Below are 13,008 nucleotides of genomic sequence, written 5' to 3'. Positions count from 1 at the left end.
AAGGACTGGGGAAGGATTTAAGGCTGCAGGAAGGAAGGAAGGAAGGAAGGAAGGAAGGAAGGAAGGAAGGAAGGAAGGAAGGAAGATATTGGGAACATTAGATTTGGTGTCATTTTTTTTTCTTATGAGTGAAAAACATCATTGAATTGTATTGATTTGTACAATTTTCTGCTTGATTTTTCAAACTATTTTGTTAAAAAGGTGCTTGTGGTGACTTCTGGTTTAAATAGTGTTGGTGATGCCGAGGCCTCAGTCCACATTGTTTATTCTCTTTTTATTCTGCACATTACATATTCATGTCTGTTACTAATGTCTCCTTGATAATGATTAATAACCATATTTAAATGAAGATTTCACTCTCAATGGATTGGATTATTATTGATGGGAAAAGAGAGACAAAGCGAGACGTGTTAGCTCTGCCGTGTGTCGGCAAGGAGACCAGACATTTTCATTTAAATCGCTTGTTTGTCACGTTATCATCAGTTAAAAAGAAACATGCAGGCCTTTGAGTGGCACTAATGAGATACTTATTTTAAACAAAAAAAACTACGGGCTGTCAGCTTTTCTACAGAGCTGCTGAAGTATAAACACATGCAGTAACTGTTGTGTAACACTAAGTTGCACCCTCTGACATGGACATGTGTGTGTGACTCATGCAGACACTGATGAAGCTCCATCAGAACGACTCTGCGTGAAGACAGAGAAATGGACTTCAACAGATGAGTGGATCGAACGGATCTTAAATAGACAATAATCTGTGAAATCAGAAACATATTTACCTGAACACAATAAAAACGTGGTGTCCTGGTGCATGCATGTATCAGACATTAGAGAAGGTTAATGTGGCTTTCAGCAAACTTGATGTAAAAACCCAGATGAAAGTGTAGATTATTGTGTGGGTGGTGTGCATTGTGTTGTAGGAACCTTACGGTGCAATTACTTGTCCCTTCCCTCCCCTGACAAAATGGCGTGGGTGGAAAAGCTTCAGTTAATCATGAGCTCTATTTTACCACTTTCAGGTAGAGACCCTTCCTGTGTGAGGGGGCTGCATTAGCACACTTGCCAAAAGATCCCCAGCCAGCATTACCATAATTGTGGCCAAAATGTCAGCAAAAAAAACCCACAGGGACTTCATCTTTTCCCATCTCCTTTTGTCTGGAGCAGGTGAGTTTTTTCTGCCGCCATCCCATCGTCTGTCCAACACAGAAACTGCAGAGAAAGTTAATTAAATGGAACAAAAGGCCGTTTTTACAGGGAGCCGTCAGCGGCTGCACAGGTTCATTTGTGTGTAATGTACATTACAGTAAGAGAGGGGAAGTGTGTTTGAGGCAGAGAGGCAGAGAGGCAGAGTGCATCTCTGAGGAAGAAATGGAAGTATTAATGTGTGTGTGTGTGTGTGTGTGTTTATCTGATCTCAAGTGTGTGTATTCCATTAAATGCAAGCAGTGTTAATCTACGTGAGTGGCCAAGCAGGCGGCAGAGTGTGAGTCAGTGCGGGGGTGCGGACATGGAGAGAGGGTAAAGGGCCAACTAATGCTGAGTGGCAGTTGATAATGCCAGACCGTTATATCAGCATCTGCCCTCCGGCTCCACGCTTACCTCTCTCACCGAGGCTGCTGCTGCTGCTGCTGCTGCTTCTGCTGCTGCTGCCATCCAGCATTTCCACGCATAGACACACACAAAACAAACGCACGCACAATAACACAACTGCGGCACGGACACTCTGCATTCTGCAGCATACATCCCTGCACAAAATCTAATCACACAGAGGTTATGTGGTGCCTCAAGCCATCGCATCAAATTACAACTTCATTTGATGTTCAAATCTCGTGTGCAAACACAGACTCGGTCAAGTTTCTGCATCAACACTGAAACAAAACATGCTCTTATTTCCCCCACAGAGCCCACACTGTGTGATCTCTGCTCTACTTAATTACTTGTGTCTTTGATAAGATTAAAACTCCCTGTGAGAAATGACACTTAATATGATATTAACATCCAACGACACAGTGTTTCTCTGCTCAAGTGAGAATTATCATAAATCTAACATTTACACTGGCAGGGCGTGACATTTTAAATCGGCCACACATTAATCACTTATTAAAGTTGGCCTCGTGTGATTCTGACACCTGCAGTTAACGTCCCATTCATCACCGCGTACAGTCCCCGCCTGTGGTCCAGAGAATATACAGTGTCATTATTAATGTCATGATTAAATTCGCACACACGCACACACAGCTGAAATGTAAACATGTGGTAAGAAAAGAACCCGTGTGTGGACTGACAGCTGGATTTAAAGGCACACGAGGTCAGAGCAGAGGCCTGAAGTGTGAGGAAGTCTGTGAATCAACATGTTTTTACTTCAGCAGCCGTCGCTGTGTGCTGTTCTCGCTTCACTCCGCTGATTATCACACACGCACGCACGTTCTTCTACCCTTGAACCACATTTCACCACATGCTCCATTACTGTGGACCCTGAGAGCGACTGGCTGCTGCTGCTGCTGCTGCTGCTGCAGCTTTTGATTTTAAAACATTAACAGAGTAAAGGGAGTTGAAGAAGAACACAGGTGAACACACTCGAGTTGCTCGTATCATCAAAGCAAACCTTTGACTCAGTCAGAGACGTTTAAATTACAAACCACTGCTTTTAAACTAAAAATCTCTGCTTCACGTGGTGAGGAAAGACTTCTCTGAATCCCTGCACTGTGTCGTGTTTATGATACGGTGCATGTGCTTTTAATAGTGAGTAATAGTTTTGGTTTAAAATCAACTTGAATGCATGTTATTCACTGTTAGGAATGACCAATTATACTGTAGACCTGCAACTAATCATTATTTTCATCATCGATTAATCTGTCAATTTTCTTCACGATTTATCGAGTAATCGTTTGTCCCATAAAATGTCAGAAAACATTGATCAGTGTTTGTCAAACGTGGAAATGATGATGTTCTCAAATGTCTTTGTTTTTGTCCACAAACCAAAATGATTCACTTTCATTGATTTCTTTGTTAAATGGAGCAAAGAAACCAGAAAATATTCACATTTAAGAAGCTGAAACAATCAGAAATCTTGTGCTAATCATGAAAAAAGATTTGAACCGATGAATTAATGATCAAAATAGTTGACGAGCTCTAACTGTGTGTTTATTTTTACTTATCAATCATCAGATGTTAAGTCACAGAAACTGTCTGATCCGTCTGTTCGAACTGCTGCAGAGACAAAGCTGCACAAAATAGTGGCCTCTGTAAAAATAAGGCCCTAAATCATCCATCCATCGTCAACACACGACGGTCACGCATCAATCCAAGCTGACACTGAGCAGAAGGCTCTGGACACACACTGTCCATCACAGGAGCAGCACACAGAGAGGAACAACCATTCACTCTCCCAGACGCACAAAGGCCCTTATATTCCTACTGGATCATCGTCAAGCGGGATAAACTCTTCTTAATGTTTCTCATTAGACCTTTAACACATATGATTCATCACCACTTCCACTGCCTGTGCTGTCCAGTTCTTCACAGTACAAGCATGTCCTCTCTCCCCTCATTTAACTCCTGACACTTTCACAGTGTTTCAGATTTCAGTGGCCACGACTCTGTGCTACAGCAAAAACATTATTATAGTCACACACATGGAAGAAAAGAAGAGAGCACAGAGTCTGACCGTCACATCTTCACCTCACGGAACTCTCACACATCATGAATGAAACCGTGACGCTCTACTTTAAGTGTGTGTTTTGCAGACTTGTTACAGAGTGTTGTGCCACGTCTCAGTGGAGACACAATGGCTGGTGATGAGAGGCCATGTTCAGAGGACAATGTGCTGCTGACGGATGGAGAGCAGCGAGGAATTATGCGAGACAGCAAGTGGAAAATTGTGCAATCACTGGAAATTGAGCAAACACTGATCAGCAAAGCGCCGCTGCATGCAGCCGACGGCCTCGTGAACCGTGAGGGTGAGGAGCGTGAGGAGCGTGAGGAGGGTGAGGAGGGTGAGGGCCACCGCAGACAAAAGCCTCTCACAAAGGCTGGAGAGAAAGATAAATCCGCCACTGGTGAGCCTCCCACATCTCAGCCAGTCTGTGGAGCACAGCACCAAATGATCCTCATTGATAGCCAGCGAACGAGGTCACACTATACTTTCCATGGCCCCTGAATCCGAATCAAGCTCCGGAGCAGAGGAAGGATGCTGCACACTAATATGTGAGAAGGGAAAATGGCCGTGCACCAGCTCCATCTCTACAATTTTCTCTTTTCATTGAGGAAAAGTACTATTTCATTCATGCCATTTCCGTTCATTCATCAGCTGGGGCCAGCCTAGACTCACGCTGCCATCTCCACACCAACATTCTTATCAATGGAAGTGACGTCAGAACTGCCTGCAGCTGGGGGGGTGGTGTCGGGTGAGGTGTGCGCGTGTGTGTGGATGGGGGGGAGGTGTCACGTGGTTCCACTGAGGGTATATACAATAAAGTTGCGCTGACCGTGGTGCTGAAAACAGTCACTCAATTGTACATTTGCGCCTCTGCTGCTGTCATACAAACACACACAAGTCAATAAAGACGCCACTTTGTTTTTTATCTTCTTCTTCATGTTGGTCACAGGCTGAAGACAGAGAGACAGACAGAGAGAGAGACAGAGAGAGGGGGACACACAGAAATTCTCTCAGGTGATCCACTATTCATGAAATAATCTTGGCTTTACCCGCGCGTCGTGAGTTTACACCACGTCCCCACCCCTGAGTGGGATTCCAGGTAAGTGAAACGGCATGTTTTTCTCCATCATTCACGATCTAATGTGATAGACTTTTATTTTAAAAATGTCTTATTTAGTTTAATTTGATTTTCATAATAGGACTTTAAGATTGTGTAAAGTGAAGAGGAGGATTTTTCCAGTTAAATCTGAACTTTATCAGTAAATAACATCTGTTCGCTGCAGCTGTTGCGACTGTTGTTGTTGTTGTTGAGCAGTTTCTGCGTGACTTTTTCAAATGGAACAAAAACGGAATATATTTTTCCACGAAAAAAAATTACATTTTTACTTTATGTTTTTATGACATTAATACATTTATTAACAATTGAGTTTTTATTATATACATTTTAAAATATAGGGAAATAATAAAATAGTAATACATGGAAGAAAAATGTCTTGTATTTATTTTGAGGCGATGACTGAATTCTTTTTGCGTCTAATGCGCAGATAATGACATTAATGCGCGCAGCTGCTGCTCTCGAGCATCTTATAATTTCGGTGGTGATTTAACAGACGTGAGTGTAACAAAAAAAATCTGGTTCCATGGTCAAAAAAACACCCCAAAATTTGAAATGTCATTTTAAGAGATTTCATTCTAATCGAATTAGAGTCTTACGCGTGTACTGTGGGCTTTGACTCACTCATTAAGAGGATTTATTTCGTTTGCACTCTTAATGATCCGGTTCATAAAAATGTTAAAAGTGCCTGCTGCGCTGCGCTGCTCACATTTACGCTCGTCTGCATTCCACCACTGCCACTGAGGAGAAACATGCTCACACCACACAAGGACAAAGACGCGTCTCATACACTGGCTGCTGCCACGTCCCCTCTGCACACGGACACATCTTCCCCTAAATTTAACACCCAGCACATTCACAAATTGGATGGAGCGCCCAGAGACCGCAGGGTTAAACAACTGAAACGTAGCCAGCGGCTTTACGCATGACTTCCCCGTGCGTGCCGTCTTTATGCCAATATCCTCCCGGTCACACTGCCTGGCACTGACGCATGGAAATCCCAAAATCAGAGCAAATACAGGCAAAAAAACCTAAGATCAGTTTGTGTTCGGATTATCTTTTTTAAAGAAAGAAAGAAAGAAAGAAAGGCTTAAAATGTCAAGAGGCGCGCGCGCTTTGGTTTGCTTGACTTGGAGGATGAGGTGAGGCTTTTTTATCTTTACCAGAGAAAAGGCTGAAAATGTAATAAATGTAATCCTTTGATGTGAATTTCTTGACTGTTTGACAGTTTGCGTCGTTCGATCCCGTGGGAATGAAAAAAAAAGCTTAATTCTCAAATCAAACGCACATTGGGAAAACGATGAGTACGTGAACGCACGAGCACAGAACAGAAATGACGAGATTCCGAGCACAATTTCTGCATGCAAATGAATGTGTGGCTTTTGAGAGACATGTCCACACAATGACGCCTGCTTTACTTGCGCTCAGATTACGCAGCAATGGCTAAACAAATAAATTAAATAAATCTCATTACAAGAAAAAAAACACAAACTAAAATTTGGCTTTCAAATAAAAACAGGACAATAGAAAACCTGTTAGGCGAGGACAGAAAGAGCGAGGTTTAAGTTTCTTTGCTGCATGTGACATGGCTCATTGAACTGCACTTCAGCGCGCGCTTTGTCCTAAAACGCTCATTAAATTGCTCACAGTATTGAGTGCTTCTGTGTGGCAGCTTCAAGGTGAACACATGAGTGACAGGATATGTAAATGATATTTATGCTGCGTGCTGGAAAGCAAAAGTGAGTTTCTATATTTGAGACTGGCCTTTCCATGCAAATGCTTCAAAAATCTGCTCCTACTGCAAATCACACGTCATTATTATTATTATTATTATTATTATTATTATTATAATAAAGAAAAAAACAAAAAATGAGAAGTAGTGATGTGTGTAAACATGTCTTCTCCCTCTGCCTCATTCCTTCTTCTTCAGGTGCTTAACCTCCCTCCTGCCAGTTCTGCATGGTCATGACCTGTCATCACGCCCCTTCCACAGCCCACCTCATCCTATTGGTCCTGCTCATTGTCACTCCACAGCTGGCTGGCACCGCCCCTGTGTTGGGTGAGGGAGGGGAAGGAGGGGTGGAGGGGCGCACCCGGACGGACCATAAAGAGGACAGCCTCGCCCCCTTCCTCTTGCCCCCACCCCAAAGTCCACCCGGCCCTGAGAACGCCTCCTCAGACAGGAGCGGAGGTCCAGGTCAAGATAAACAATCAGATAAAGCCACGGACACTGCGCAGGTGCTTGCCGTGCTTTTGGAGGCCCTGGACCAAACGGGGGAGAGTGGAGGCCAGCTGAGCAGCAAAACAGGCTGGGGAGGAGAACAGAGTTGGGGGCTGCCCTCCTTCCTAGGGTTGAATGGTGGCGTGATAAGGAGAACAGGACAGACAGAGGGAGACAGGAGGCTGGAGGAGATGAGAGAAGGGAGAAGGGCTGATAAGGCGATTGAACAGCTAATTGTGGGCCGTTTGACAGCTGACTTCAACGAAAGGGAGGAGAATAAAAAGACAAGGTCAGAGGAGGATCCAGGCTGGTCAGTGGAGGATAAGGAATCAGATAGTGTAAGTGAGAAGGAAGGGAAAGAAGAAGAAGAAGGAGAAGAGGGACAGGATGAAGGAAATGATTTAGAAAGGTTCTCAGACGATGCCAGACCAAGTTCCACAGCACAGGGAGTCGATTCCTCTCTGCAGCGCAAAATACGAGGTTACTTCCAGAACATTGACTTGGGTCTCCAAGATAATGAGATCCTGCCTCCACTGAAGGGCTACAAGGCGTACAACACTCAGCTGGCACAGGCTGCAAAGAAGCTGCACTGGAAGGACAACGCTGCCGGCAACCGAGCCGCCAAGGGAGGCAACTTCATGGATGATTTTGAGGATGAGGGAGAGGAGCTGGAGGAGGAGGTTGAGGAAGAAGAGGAGACCCTTTCCCACATGGAAGAGGAGGCGAGGGCTCGTGCTGAGAAACAGGAGGTGCTCAGGCAGCAGGAGGAGGCAGAGCGAGCAAGAGAGGAGGAGCAGAGGTTGGCAGACATTGCCTCTGACATGCTGCTGCAGTACATGGGCAGGAAGCAGCAGTCGTACATGAAGCCCCGCGAAAAAAGCAGCATGGGCGCTGCAGGCAACACTGCCGAGGACAAGCGCTCCGAGGAGGTCCTCCCAGATGAAGATGACCTAGACCAGCAAATGATTGACAGGCTCATTGAGATCAGCAGCAAGCTGCACCTGCCTGCTGATGATGTGGTTGAGATTATTAGTGACGTGGAGGAGAAGAAGAAGAAAAGGAAAGAGCTGCAGCAGCAGCCGATCAACAGCAACCCTGTGGCTCCGCGCTTCAGGCCTCTGGTGCCTCCTCCTCTGGCAGCTCCGCCCATCTACCACTACACAGCCTCGAAAAACCCCAAGAAAAACCCCTACAAGTACAACAAGTCCAACAAGAAGTGGCACAAGGACAAAGTCAAATCATACAAACAGGAATATTGGTACAAGCCTCAGAAGCAGCTCGATTATTGGTATAAACCGCAGAAACAGTTTTTGGCCTTCCCTTCCTATCCATACTACCAGAAGCCATATCGTGCATACTACCCCGTTTATTTCCCATATCCCAAAGCACAGTATTATGGCAAGCCCGCCCCCTCCAGAGAGGAGCTGTTCGGGCCTCAGGAACTTGACCTCCAGGCCCCAAGGCGCAGACACAGGGGCGGGGGTAAGAACCGTGGACAGGGCTGGAGGCAGCAGCCACCGCCGCGCCTGCCCCTCACACCTTATATCTCTAACTATATCCTTCCTCACCCACGGACCTACCAACCCTTACCCCCTCCCAAACCAGTAACCCCGCCCAGGAGAGGCAGGCCTTCCCCGTATTACTACCCACAAATCACACCGGCAGATGACTATGAGGAGGACGGGCTGGTGCCTCAGGTGGACAGTGAGGAGGAACTGGAGAATTTTATTGAGCGGATCTACATGAAGCGCAGAATGTACTGAGAGACTTTTTCGGACATTTGTCAGGTCAGATGGACAGACAGACAGACAGACAGACAGACAGACAGACAGACAGACAGAGGGGGGATAGAAGAAAAGCCAAAAGAGAAGTAAAAAAAAAAAGACTCAGAGGAGGAGGAGGTGTGGGTTTTGAGCCTGAGGGAAACTTAAAGGACAAGAAGTGAAAGGTTAAGATTTCTGTTGTTTAAATCACTGTTTTTTTTGTTGATTTTCCTCAGTCAGGGAGAGGATGGAGGGCTTTGAGTTTCAGCTCCCTGTCACCATGTTCAGCCTCCTGCTCAGTTTACATTATGAAACAGAACATACCATAGTGTATGTCTGCCGCCATTCAGGTCTGTCTCTGATGCTCTTGCATTCGTCAGAGATTTATATACACACACACACACACACACACACGTTTACAACATCCATCTGTACTTTCTGTTCGATGCCTTGTTGTTTTTCATCTTATCTGCACAAACATGACAAACTGAACACTGTTGACAGAATGTTTTTGTTGTGCGTGTGAATCGTGTCAAAGGTTTTACAACACCCTTCACTTATCCAGGCTTTATTGATATTTCAGCACGGGAATCGAGTAAATGTCGAAAGAAAAGGGTGAAAAGTGAAAGATCATGGGAAGTTAACAGGGAAAAGTCTATTTACCAGAATGAAGAAATTGGTTAAAAGTCGATGCAAACAAATATGAGAGTGTCCTAACTTTTGTTGATGACAAACCTTAATCAAAGAGATTCAACTTTGAGAAGAACTGGACAGAAGGTGAAAGCATCGTCAAACTAACTTTGATGCTGATGCCGATTTTACATTTAAGGTCAAAGTTTTCCATGATTTTTATTGGTGTTTCTTTACTCCTATATATACTCCTGTATTGTTGTTTTTTCAGTAACTCCTGGAGAAACTGAGGTGTTGTAGAACATTTGACCTGTGGTGTTGTTGCCTTTCTTACTTCCAATTAGACCAATTTACAAAGATACACACATTTTTTGTTTTTTAAAACGAAAAATTCAAAAGAGTTTGATTTCTTCCTTACGGTTCTACATTCATCGCTGCAGTCCCAGAGAAACCCTGTGGACTCCAAAAGCACAAACTCAAACAACACTTCCAACCTGGTGGACTAAGGGTTTTTGGGCTAATCATTTTGAGATTACATATATGTGTATATACATACATACATATATATACGTATATATATATATATATAAACCATACCCATTTTCTCATTTCTTTAAAAAAAACAAATAAAACTAAGAAAGAAAACATTGACATCACGTTCTGTGTTTGCAGCTTCTTCTCCACAAAGAGGCTGCAAGAGTTGAGTTCATTTTCAGGAGAAATTCATTGAGAAGTCTGAGGCGGGGAAGTCAGGGATTGTGCTTAAATCGTAACAATGCACGTCTTTCTACTTGCATCTTAAAAATGAACAAAAAAAATGAACAAAAAAAAGAGGAAAAAAATAAAACAGTGTGGAGAACTCAAAGACGGTTGTTTTCTCTGAATAAACTGTGAACTTTTCAAAAAAAGAAATCTCAAAGGAAAGAGGGCCACTGTGTCCGCAGTGACGCCGTCTGTCTTGTAAAGGAGAGTGTTGTTGTTGATGTCACCTTTAGCATTGTAAGATGTACAGTGTGAAATAAATATGCCTGTGCAATGTGTAAATAACAGCATGACGATTACTAGTTTTGCTATATGATAAAAAAAATAAAAGCAATTATTTTATTAAAGTTCAGTTTTTGAATGGCTTTTTGCAGAGTGCTATGTTGTACAGCAAACGACAAAAACCCAAGAACCATAATTATGTTGCAGTGGCATCAATGCTGAGAGAAGAGGCAGTTAATTATCGCCACGTCTTCTCCCAGATAATCAAAACGAAAACGGGGGAAAAACTGAGTACGGTAAGAACGACTGGAGATAAGAAGAAAAATATCAGAATAAAGGAGCAAAACAGTAACTGCAGTGATTGATGAGTCACATGATTGGTGGATGAGTCATCCATCTGTACACTTTACTGCGCAGGACCGCGCGCGCTCGCACACACGCACGCACGCACGCACGCACACACACACACACACACACACACACACACACACACACACTTTGTCTTTGAGTTGTGTAGTAATTTAGCTGCTGACGTTCAAGATAAAGACTCACGTTCACTCCTGAGTGGAGGTGTTTGGTGGATTCCTTGCTTCCAAACTCTTCCTTCATAATATGAGCAACATTCCCTCCTGCAATAATTTCTTTATATAATTTGCCTCTGGCTACTGATTGTTTGTCAAACGCTGACATAAATCTGCAGGCTGTCAATACGGCGCGTGTTATTTTGCCAGGTTGCTCAGCGTTGATTGGATCGTAGCTTCCATGGCTTTTCTCTGCTCGCTGAGAGATCCCTGTACAGCATGTTATGAATTCAGAATGTTAATCACAGCTCGGACCTTCTGTCGATGTCCCAGCTGGATACTTGTGGACTGACTGTAAGGATGAATATATTTATTTGATGTGGCCACAACTGTGAACATGGGCCAGTTGTTCTGTGATGCCAGCAGGACTGTGAGTGAGTGAACTGTAACACTGCTGAAATGTAATCACACTCCTCAACGTTTGTGTCTCTTTAAATCAGTGATGTTCTCTTTAGAATGACGTGGTATCTCATATTAGTTTAGTGCTCTGCTTTGGTGAGAAGTGCGTATTTCAGAAATGTGTTGTCCTCACCTGCAGTGGAGACAAAAACTGCATCCCAGGTCTGTGCTGTCCACCAGATGCTTTCTGTCCAACTCTGAAAGGTGAAAACAAATTCAGTCAGTTTACATCAAAAAGTCTTCAATAAGAACTTAATGGCTTATTACAGGAGGCAGGAGAATAGAAACACACACAAATAAAATAAAACAGAATTTAAATGTGGACAATACAGTCAACATTTAACTTTTACATGAACAGTATAATAACATACAGATGATCAAACACGTTAAAAATAAAACAACACAGAACTACATGATGAAATGACATAAAACATTAAAATGTAAATGCGTATACATAACAACTACAAGCTAAACTACATCACGCACAATAACAATCATCAAATGATTGAATGAATGACTAAAACACAACTTACAAATAAACCTAATACACCTTAAACAATGAATGGGTACAGCTCTGTTTTCTTTTAGCCAGCACAGTTTTATTTATGATATTAATAGTGAATGTGGATAATCTTTGTGCAGTCTCTGCAGGAAGCATGTGCAGTCTCTACAGGAGGAAGCATGTGCAGTCTCTGCAGGAGGAAGCATGTGCAGTGTCTGCAGGAAGCATGTGCAGTCTCTACAGGAAGCATGTGCAGTCTCTACAGGAAGCATGTGCAGTCTCTGCAGGAGGAAGCATGTGCAGTCTCTGCAGGAGGAAGCATGTGCAGTCTCTGCAGGAGGAAGCATGTGCAGTCTCTGCAGGAAGCATGTGCAGTCTCTGCAGGAGGAAGCATGTGCAGTCTCTGCAGGAAGCATGTGCAGTCTCTGCAGGAGGAAAGTCTCTGCAGGAGGAAGCATGTGCAGTCTCTGCAGGAGGAAGCATGTGCAGTGTCTGCAGGAAGCATGTGCAGTCTCTACAGGAGGAAGCGTGTACAGTCTCTGCAGGAGGAAGCATGTGCAGTCTCTACAGGAAGCATGTGCAGTCTCTGCAGGAAGCATGTGCAGTCTCTGCAGGAGGAAGCATGTGCAGTCTCTGCAGGAAGCATGTGCAGTCTCTGCAGGAGGAAGCATGTGCAGTGTCTGCAGGAAGCATGTGCAGTCTCTACAGGAGGAAGCATGTGCAGTCTCTGCAGGAGGAAGCATGTGCAGTCTCTGCAGGAGGAAGCATGTGCAGTCTCTACAGGAAGCATGTGCAGTCTCTGCAGGAAGCATGTGCAGTCTCTGCAGGAGGAAGCATGTGCAGTCTCTACAGGAGGAAGCATGTGCAGTCTCTGCAGGAGGAAGCATGTGCAGTCTCTGCAGGAGGAAGCATGTGCAGTCTCTGCAGGAGGAAGCATGTGCAGTCTCTACGTACAATCTACGCTCTGTGTGGTGATGCAGGGCAGAAATTGCAGTCATTCTTTTGCACTGTATTTTGCTAGTTGTTTTGTCTTTACAGATATTTCAATAGGCCATAAGGACTGAGTGGGTTATTATCTATTGAATATTGAATGTGAAGCTCAAGCATGAAATGAAGTCATTGTGAGGGAAAAACAATCTTTCAATCATAAGGTCGG

At 44.0% G+C, this 13,008-nt stretch overlaps 2 protein-coding genes across 3 annotated transcripts in view; one reads left to right on the top strand and one right to left on the bottom strand.

Annotated features, from left to right (window-relative positions):
• Positions 1-13,008, bottom strand: part of LOC131458932 (multidrug and toxin extrusion protein 1-like) — a 47,615-nt gene that overhangs the window by 28,244 nt on the left and 6,363 nt on the right. Inside the window, exon 2 of the mRNA XM_058628301.1 lies at positions 11,484-11,547. The gene's annotated coding sequence lies outside the window, so the exon portion shown is untranslated. The remainder of the gene's footprint in view (positions 1-11,483; positions 11,548-13,008) is intronic.
• Positions 4,508-10,248, top strand: si:dkey-175g6.2 (uncharacterized). Of its 2 annotated transcripts, none has more exons than XM_058628298.1 (2): positions 4,508-4,757; positions 6,703-10,248. In XM_058628298.1, exon 2 carries the CDS (start codon positions 6,732-6,734, stop codon positions 8,754-8,756), a length of 2,025 nt encoding a protein of 674 aa, XP_058484281.1. In that variant the 5' UTR covers positions 4,508-4,757; positions 6,703-6,731; the 3' UTR covers positions 8,757-10,248. The 2 variants fall into 2 exon arrangements, with proteins under 2 accessions (XP_058484281.1, XP_058484282.1); XM_058628299.1 differs by lacking the exon at positions 4,508-4,757 and adding an exon at positions 5,516-5,914.

The sequence above is a fragment of the Solea solea genome, chromosome 4 (assembly GCF_958295425.1).
Source record: "Solea solea chromosome 4, fSolSol10.1, whole genome shotgun sequence".
Taxonomy (NCBI): Eukaryota; Metazoa; Chordata; class Actinopteri; order Pleuronectiformes; family Soleidae; genus Solea; species Solea solea.
The sequence above is the reverse complement of the archived record's forward strand: the minus strand, read 5'-3'. Positions and strand labels throughout refer to the sequence as shown.

Excerpts from the sequence above, each read along its gene's own strand:
- si:dkey-175g6.2 (XM_058628298.1), top strand. The coding sequence starts at position 6,732 with ATGGTCATGACCTGTCATCACGCCCCTTCCACAGCCCACCTCATCCTA.